The sequence below is a fragment of the Sander vitreus genome, chromosome 11, assembly GCF_031162955.1.
Source record: "Sander vitreus isolate 19-12246 chromosome 11, sanVit1, whole genome shotgun sequence".
NCBI lineage: Eukaryota > Metazoa > Chordata > Actinopteri > Perciformes > Percidae > Sander > Sander vitreus.
The window spans coordinates 4,215,065-4,224,299 of NC_135865.1; the positions used below are offsets into that span (position 1 = coordinate 4,215,065).

A 9,235-nucleotide genomic window follows, 5' to 3' on the forward strand; every position below is an offset into this window, starting at 1 on the left:
AAATCGGTTGGAAAATAAAGCATGGGTCTAAAAAGTAGATGCTTTTTGTAGGGGACATTTTAGTCAGCTGCACAAGTATGTGCATGAGTCGAGTCAAATGACCGGGCTTTCTGACCAAACGGTATTTCCATCAACGTTTTAATGTCGAAAGAGGTAAAGTTGATTTGGTGTCACTTAAAATGTCAAATGTGTCCGTTTTTAGGTTCCTGTAGGTAGCGTCGCGGCGCTGTGTGTTACAAACGTGGCGCTTTTTCAGTGTTTGAAATTGGAAATTACCCTTTTCCGTGTAACGTTATTGAGCTGTGCTGCCTTCACGGGTAACGTTACCAGGTCCAGAAATGTGGTTCTTCTGATAAAAACCGCCCAATAACTCAGGAAGAAGAAAGTAGTGGTAGTAGTTGGCAGATTGTTAATGCATTTCCTGAAACAGTCAGTGTTGTATGAAGGCATCTTATTAATATAATATTTGGTATAGCTGAATTAACACGATGAGTGTAAAACTCGTTTTACCAGTATAAAGTTCCTAAGTACCACAACAATAAAGGCACCAATTACGTTCATTTGTACGGGATTTTTCTGTCGCAGACTGGCTAACTGCAGAAGAACAAACGAGTAACGTTACCCATTTCGTGTCAGTGAACTTGTAATTTATCATACAGTCTGTTTGACGCTCTGTCTGTAGTTTAGTTCTAGTGTTGTAGGCACAGAGTGTGTATGTAGCCAAAGGTTTTGAGGGAGATAACCGTTGCTAATGCTATCAACATAACTTACGCGGAAATGCCTCGGATCCCTAGAATGTATAATATCACATCTACTGAGGTTGATGAGGGACGTCTTGCTGCTAGCAGATATATGATATGTTATTATAAACTCGTTAATTAGATAACCTGTATGTTTCAATACACATTTTAGACGTTTCTGGTAGATTTCCAGTCAGTTTTTCTAGTAGTATACTTTAGTAGTTATTATTAAACATGGCTGTGGTACACTTTATGTTACTCCCTGTTAGCCACCACCAGGAAGGTTAGCTTTAACAGCGTTAGCATTTTTTTTTGACTTAGGTTGTTTTTTTTTTAACAAGCATTTCATGTCAACTTTTCTAAAGGAGGTATGGAACACCCAGCTTGTATTTTGGAGGAACTGAAGCAGTTTGTCTTAAAGGATACCCCACCAACAGTGTATTACATCCCAGATTTCATATCGGAAAATGAGGAGTCCTACCTTCAACAGCAGGTGTATAAATCTCCCAAAACTAAATGGACTCAGCTGTCAGGCAGACGGCTTCAGAACTGGGGAGGGTTACCACATCCCAAAGGCATGCTGGCAGAAAAGATTCCTGACTGGCTCCAGACGTACTGTGAGAAGATTTCCTCTCTAGGTGCATTCAGTGGGAAAACGGCAAACCATGTGTTGGTGAATGAGTATAAACAAGGGGAAGGGATTATGCCTCATGAAGACGGCCCTCTGTACCACCCAACTGTCACCACCATCAGTCTGGGCTCTCACACCTTCCTTGACTTCTACGCACCCATCAGCAGTCAGGAGGCCGATGCACCGCAGACGGAGGAGAGCCGTTTCCTCTTCTCCCTGCTGGTGAATCCGCGCAGTCTTCTCATCCTGCAGGATGAAATGTACCAGCGTCTCCTCCATGGCATCCGGCCCCGCGCCCAGGACACACTGACAGACGAGGTGGTGAACCGGTCTGCTGCCGGGGCCGTGCCAGGAGAGACACTGACCCGAGGAACCAGAGTGTCACTGACCATACGACATGTGCCCAAAGTTATGAAGACAAAGCTTGTACTGGGGAGGAAATGAAGAAAGACTGCATGTTGACATGATAGTTTGTTATAATACTACATGCTGTGTTTGCCACTGACCCCATCAAGCATATGACCAATGGGACTGTCTCCTCCGGGCTGCTTTATTCACGTGTGTTTATAATGGATCACTTCTAGCTTTGCTAAATATCTGTGCTGCCTCAAGTGATCTCACTGCTGTAGTAATTTTCCTGGACATTATCAAAGGCAACAATACAAACAGGGTCACAACTAGAAATTTTTTAAACTATGGATTCATCTCTTAAATATTTTAAGGGAGTATGGGATCTGAGTAGCAAATATATGGAAGAAGAATGGTGTCTTAAATTTGGTATTTTATTTTTGCTTTTTGTCAATTCATCATTCAACTGTTTCAGCATTACAGACATAAAATGGATATAAATCATTATTGGTTGTGCTTTGTGTATGCATTGTTTACTTTATGTATTTATTTAACAGCTACAAATAAGAGTCCAACCGATAAACAAGCATGGCCAATACAAGTGGTCGAAAACGTTCTGCTCCACTCCATATGTTGGTCACATCAGCAGAACAGTACCTTAAGGGTTGTTTATCAAAAAATGAATAATGGCCAATATGTTCTAAATATGTTCTTTTTAAACCCTGCTTCAACCAAGCATGCACATGTAATTCAAATCAGCATGTTTCATGACACCGATACATGTTGACATATACACTTTTTTTTCCTGTTGCATTTTACTCTAATAAATTAAGAATGAGAATCAAAAAACGTCTCACTTATTAACCAGAGTTATATCTTTGAAGTTACAACTGCCTCGTTCATGTTTTGAGTTGGCAAACCTGCCTAATCTGTTGGGACACAACAGCTGATCCCTGGAAATATAATGGCGCAAAGCTCTTTTGGGCTAAAGGTGTTGTATTATATACTGTAGTGGGCCTAGTTTCTGTCCAGCACAACTGGAAGACTCTGTCATCATGTGCTCTGTCCTGAAAAATGCACTGACTTTGGTGTGAAATCATATTTCACAGGAGGAAACCCAAACAATGGAGCCACAGATGAAACGCTGGAAAGGGTCCGTGTGCGACTCCGACGCCTGGGTTGCTTATCCTGTCCTGTCAGATGAGCAGTCGCAAGACGTCGAGCTGATAAAGGCGTTTGCCGCACCCATTGTCAACAAGAAAGAGACATCTCGGCTTCTCCGGGAGCTGAGCAGCCTGTACCCGTTGAACGGCCTTCAGCACATCAAGAGGGTGCGGGCGGTCAGGGAGAAGGGCAGCCCTCATCCTCTGGAAGTCCTCGTGTGCCTCGTCAGCGACGCGCCAGACATGAAGGTGATAAACATTGACTCTCTGCTCCCCTCGGATGGAGTCAGACGTGACGGATTAGGTGAGCCTTTTGTGGTTAAGGTCCCTGCACGCCCCCCCTTGACCCGGCCCCAGTTTGAGCTGGCGAGCAAACACTGGCCCACCTCCTTTCATGAGGACAAACAGGTGACCGTGGCCCTGAGAGGAGAGCTCTTCAGTTCGCCTCAGAAAGCCAGGATGCACATGTACATGACGTCTGCTTTAACAGCTGCCAAAGCAGGAAATGAGCTGGGAATGGAGGCGGTGGGGGCTGTGGTGGTCGACCCAGCAACGGAGAGAATCATTGCAGTAGGCCATGACTGCCGAGGTGACCATCCTCTCCATCACGCTGCCATGGTCTGTATTGACCTGGTGGCTCAGAGCCAGGGCGGCGGACGCTATTCTTTTGACAGATACCCTGCATGCGGGTTTACCTCACCAACCTCAGACCCCTTTCAGAGCGTTCCTGGTGCGGAGGCGAGCTCTCTGCCGTACATATGCACCGGGTATGATCTTTACGTGACCCGAGAACCTTGTGTCATGTGCGCCATGGCGCTGGTACACTCCCGGATAGGTCGGGTCTTCTACGGGACTGCCTCTGCTGACGGGGCGGTAGGGACCAGATATAAAATCCACTCGCAGAAAGATTTGAACCATCACTTTGAGGTTTACAAAGGAGTGTTGGGCAAGCAGTGTGAGGATCTTAACAGTCTGGGCAACCACATCCAAAGAGAGAGCGTACAGCAAAGTAGATAATGTATCAACTTCAAAATGTCAAACATGAATGGGCCTGGAGCTGGAATTTTAGATAGATTATGTTACACAAGCATTTCTTTTAAATAAACTTTTTAATCATTCGGCCATTGTTGTATTAAGAGCATGTGTGTAGATGAAAACTAATAAGGCTCCTTCCCACCATAGTGCAGACTTTCCTTTAGGCTCGTTGGAAGGATTAAAGAGCGAGTTGGTGACACTGAAGCCTGACTTTGGGTAAGCTATTGGCACAATAAAAATGTTAATTCAGCGGGGAATAACAGTAATTGTCTTTTGTAAGAGTCTCAGTGCATAGGTCCAGATGAGGGAGCACTTGTGTTTTGTTTTATAAATTCAGATGCAGAAACGACTCAAAGTGAATGTTAAATTCAGTATTTAGCTAGTGTTTTTGTGCTCATCTTTGAGGTATTCACATTTACAGCGGTTACAACCTACAGTGCTAACTAAAATAACACACCATTGTTTTGTCGCAATTCAGCTTGTGGCTGTAAAACAATAAATGTTAATTTGTGAAGATTTTGTAAAGTTTGTTTAAAGATTGGAGAGGCTTTTTCCCCATGTGGACTCTTGACGGTATGAGCAACTTGAAATTAGTTTTCAAACTACGTTGTATACATTAATTTCTCAGATGTTGTGCATTTTGATGATTGCTTCCAAGCTTCTTTGTTATTCCTGTGCAATCTGTTGTAATACTCTATCACGCATCTATTATACTGTGGATGTGTTATCACACTTCCCTGATGAGCCTAGGATTGTCAGTGTTGCTTCTCAGGTCATATATGGTTTTCTAAAAAATAGCTGCTGTATTCACCTTTAGAGTAAACCTTGTGTAAAATCCTCTGATAATCTGAGAGAATCCTGAACTAATCCTGATCCTAACTGACTTTTCCTTTGTGGAAAGTACCAGTAACATTAACAGTTTCATTACATTCCTGATATTCTATAATTACTGGGAAACAATGCAATGCACAACCATTAGAGATGAAACACTTTGAGGGCACAAACATTTTAATAAGATTAAGGACAAGAACTCTCAAGAGCTATGGGCAAACAAAGCAGGACTAGCTGCCTTGATGATAGCCAAAAAGTCATAATCTAAAGAGAGCGCCTACATGAATGTAAGTTGATCACAGAGCTACTGTAGACCTTCCTCAGTAAACACTTAACCAGACAACAATAATTTGTCTCATTTCTGCACGCAGGACTTTTTCTTTAGCATACAGGACATAACATTCACCAAAAAAAAAAAAAACTGTACAATGAAAAAAGGTCTGCCCTGTCTTGATTGAGTTACAAACAAAGAAATGATTCACATACCGAGGAAATCGTGCAAATAAAGAGTATTAGGATTCCATTCTTCACTCAGCATGAATACGTTTGACACCCATTACAAAATGAGAGTGTACCAATAAACAACGAGCCACGGGCCCCAACCCTTAGGAAGTAAACATCTTTGAAAAATACATTTGGGACATATTTGTGGCTAGAAACAGACTCGTACTCACAATTTGCGTGTGAATTGAGGGCAAAGAAGAAACAAACTCAACCAAAAGCCTCACTGATGCCTGGGCCAGCCCAGGTCTATGCAGGCCAAAATACATCATTAAATATGCACATAAGTTAGTAATGCATATGGCATCCTGTCATCTACAAACCTACTCCTGTTTGTTTTTTTACATTTCATCGTAAACCTGATACATCTAAACGACGACAGTGACGTTTACACAAACTGTACGACTTAGCACACACATTAGGCGGTATGGACTACACAGGAGTTAACATCTGTTGCTATGAGGCATAGCATTTACAATTACTTAATACTTGTTGATGCCGAAAATTCTCACTCTGTGTAGTTGTGGCAGCTTGGGGATCAGGACGCTCAAAAGTGAGGCAGTGTTTATGACGAAGTGTGTGGTGTCATACTTTGTGTAGAAACTTGCCAGGAAGTATCTGTGGAGCAAAACAGACACAAAAAAAAAATCCATGAAGCATGAAAAAGGCAGTAAGACAAAACAAAATGATCTATAGAATTCCTACAAATTTCAGTTTCCATAACTGTTCCACAAACCTTTAATGCTGTTGTCATGATCAACAGTTTTAGAGATGATGATGAAATGCTTTCTTTTATGTCTGGTAGTATCAAATGTTCCCTATCTCTATGTCTAAATCAGTGTAAAGACAGAATCATGTGATCTCTAATACATACAGAATGATTGGGGAGATGGTGAAGAACTTTCTAGATGAAGTGAACTGCACGCCGTAGTCGAGCTGTTCCCAGTGTGTAAGAAGTCTGGCTTTTCCTTGGTCAGGGGTCTCAAAAGGTGTGCCTTTCACTGCATGCATAAAGACATACATTCCCTGTAGAGACAAAAACACAGCTAAGTGCAGTGCTTGCAGTCTGTAAAGAACAAGAACATAGACTGATTACATGGGCTGTCCTTTCTGTTTTCATAACTTATTGTATGTTTTGAATAATGTTCACGATATATGGAAATTAAAATGTAAAAGAGTACTTAGGCCATTTCTCTAAGACTGGTTCAGAGATATTTTTATACAATACAATGTCAAGCTTCTAACTGTACAAAACTGTGTTTACTTTAATGACAAACTAGTGCGGATAAAAAAAAAAATGATGTTGCTGCAGGAAGTTTGAGGCGGAAAAATCCTAACAGAAACAATACCGCTCCTGCCTGGTGCTTGGGCCCTTGATAAAAATATGTTCTAGAGACACAAAAAAAAAAAAAAAGCATAGGATGATGTTGAGTTATTGCTAAGCTAGCTATCTTGGGCATGCCACTCGTTTCCGATTACATGCCTCTATGTCAAAACACAAGAATGCAGCTTTTAAATGGAAAACCTGCATTACAGAGGGAAAAGTTATACAACTGAAATGCTGACATACAGCTAAGCATTAATCAGCACACTGCAGTTGCATTGTGTGGAAAACAATAGCCCTTAGTTGACCTTAGCCGTTACTGTTAATAGCCTTCCGTATTGGCTGTGATACACAATCCTTGTGAACTGCTTCGAGCTTGCACTACTTGATGATGTCACACACGTCGACTTTGTTTCTTAATTTGAGGCCAGCCATGTAACAATGTAAGGTTAGTTTTGTCAACAGACATCATGTGGAGTGGGGGAATTATCATAATAGGCCACGCATTAGGTTGCCACAAGGACAGCCTCCCCAAAAGAGAGCATATTTTAAGAAGCACAGGCAAGGCAGAAGGTAACAGACACCCGGCTGAGCTTGCATGCAAGATTCATTTGGCTTGAGAGGCTACAACGGACTGTGGTTTTCAAATTGTTATCTAAAACACCCATAAAGCAAAAATGGTTAATTGTTTTTGGAGAGCGATTTGACAATCTGAATGATCTAGTTGGTTGGTTTGGCTTGGTGAGCACTACCGACAGTGTCAGAGCATGTAACTTACAAAGTTGTGTATGACATTAGTGAGAGTCCACACCACTGGCACACTGAAGAAGGGAATGCTCAAGAGCACAATGTGAAGTATTCCGACACCCAGTGCATAGGTCAGCCAGATCCCTCGACTGTTCATGACCCGTGTATTTGGGTTCACCTCACTGTGTGCCACACCCACATTCATTCTGGTCTGTGAACAGAAAATATATATACACATATATTCACAAATTATTATACACTTATTTACCACACTTTTTCTTTCATTTCCCCATAAGCTATTGCAAGAAGTTCCCACTTCATGTTTATAAAAAAAAAATAAAAAAAAAGTCTTTCTGCATTGGCTGTCTTGCAACTATTTATTTATTTTTTTCCATTGACTTTGTTACTGTGCTAAAAGCCATTTGTGTCCTTTTGGAAGTACTTCAAAAGTTTAAAATGTCAGATCAATCAATGGTTGTGGCAATATCCAATAATCAGACTTTGACATAAGAACAATAACTATCATATAAGCTCTAAATCCCACAATCATGCAACTCTTTTAAGGTATAACTTCATTCGAAGAAGCAACAAATGCCAATATAGCAGCCCTCCATGCAAGTCTAAAATGTAATAACAAAAAACTTGTGCAATCTTATTGAACTTAACCCTCTGGCACACTTTAAGCTGTCAGACTAGAGTAAAGAAAACAAACAGAGCTTAATGAAGTCATTAAAGGCAGTGATGAATTTCTTCCACAATCCCAACAAGACCAGTTGCATGTCATTATTTTACCAGCAAGTTTACATTTTAACATCTGTTAATTGTTTAAAAAAAAAAAAATATTTACCACTGTGAGAGAATATATGTCAAAGTCTCAGGCTAACATTACACAAGCCCCAACATTTAGCCTAAGGACTGTCCTCAGTTACCCTAGTGTAAGATGAAGCTATCTGCTACATTTTGGTATACTGGTGCTCTTATCAGTCCACAAGAGATTCAAAGTTGATACATTCGGTCTGATAACAAAACTGATGACAATGCCAATTACTTGTAGAGAGTATCTGCGCCGATGGGAATGACGGACAACTGGAAAGAATCATGAGACCAGATTTGACTAAAGTTGTATACAAATAATACCAGATTTGATGCTAAACCACTATCACTGAGTCTTTTCGCTCATAGCAATAGCAAATCGTACGACTGTCAAAATACCTTTTAGTTAAACGATTACATAAAACATCAAACCGATCACACTCATCAGTGACTTAATGTAAACTGATGTTATCTAAACTTTATTGCCTTGTCAAGTTACGTTAGATGTGCAAACATGAGACGTCCCTTGCCTTTGACATGTTTTCGTGTCCAGTACATAGCCCGGACCAAATCACCACTATTCTAAACTAAGTTGTTCAGCGTCATTTCGTTAACAAAAAACAGTTAGAAACATTTGGTGGTTAAAAGTGTTAACATTAAACAGCCAACTGTTGTAAACTTACAGGTAGTAGCGAGCAGTGGAGGTATTTATAGAAACAAACCGCTATGGAGAGAAATGGTTTATCTCCTTGTTGATGTGTCTTCGCTGTTCACGAGCGCAGCCGCATAACACACGTCGTAGACTGACCTGAGCGGAAGTAGTCGTGGTTTCGAAGGACAACGAGGTACTGAAGCCCTACGTTTTACTTCTCAGGCTGTGTCCCGCCCTCTATGCTACCAAGGGGGTAAGCTTCGCTTCAGAGCTCGAATCTCCTATGGCGCCATTTTGATGCTACAAAGCGATCACCCGACGTTAGCATCCCATTGACTGCCATTCATTTTGACGTCACTTTGACAGCGAATAACTTTACATCTGAAGCGTTGAAAGACTCTATTTGTCCATTGTTTATTTCTAAAGAAACACGACAATGTATAAAAGGCT

General features: G+C 41.2%; 3 protein-coding genes across 4 annotated transcripts; 2 read left to right on the top strand and 1 right to left on the bottom strand.

The window, feature by feature from the left end:
* The first annotated feature begins 68 nt into the window (after positions 1 to 68).
* alkbh6 (alkB homolog 6) lies at positions 69 to 2,233 on the top strand. Of its 2 annotated transcripts, none has more exons than XM_078263135.1 (2): positions 69 to 153; positions 1,106 to 2,233. In XM_078263135.1, the coding sequence occupies exon 2, from the start codon at positions 1,111 to 1,113 to the stop codon at positions 1,813 to 1,815; it is 705 nt and encodes a 234-aa protein (XP_078119261.1). In that variant the 5' UTR covers positions 69 to 153; positions 1,106 to 1,110; the 3' UTR covers positions 1,816 to 2,233. The 2 variants fall into 2 exon arrangements, with proteins under 2 accessions (XP_078119261.1, XP_078119262.1); XM_078263136.1 differs by lacking the exon at positions 69 to 153 and adding an exon at positions 166 to 631.
* adat3 (adenosine deaminase tRNA specific 3) lies at positions 70 to 6,223 on the top strand. The gene is made up of 2 exons (XM_078263134.1): positions 70 to 153; positions 2,829 to 6,223. Exons 1-2 carry the CDS (start codon positions 142 to 144, stop codon positions 3,897 to 3,899), a joined length of 1,083 nt encoding a protein of 360 aa, XP_078119260.1. The 5' UTR covers positions 70 to 141; the 3' UTR covers positions 3,900 to 6,223.
* On the bottom strand, positions 4,908 to 8,948 carry ormdl1 (ORMDL sphingolipid biosynthesis regulator 1). Its single transcript, XM_078263137.1, has 4 exons — positions 8,817 to 8,948; positions 7,352 to 7,531; positions 6,124 to 6,275; positions 4,908 to 5,867 (listed from the first exon to the last, which is right to left on the bottom strand). The coding sequence occupies exons 2-4, from the start codon at positions 7,523 to 7,525 to the stop codon at positions 5,732 to 5,734; spliced, it is 462 nt and encodes a 153-aa protein (XP_078119263.1). The 5' UTR covers positions 7,526 to 7,531; positions 8,817 to 8,948; the 3' UTR covers positions 4,908 to 5,731.
* Between the last annotated feature and the right edge of the window lie 287 nt (positions 8,949 to 9,235).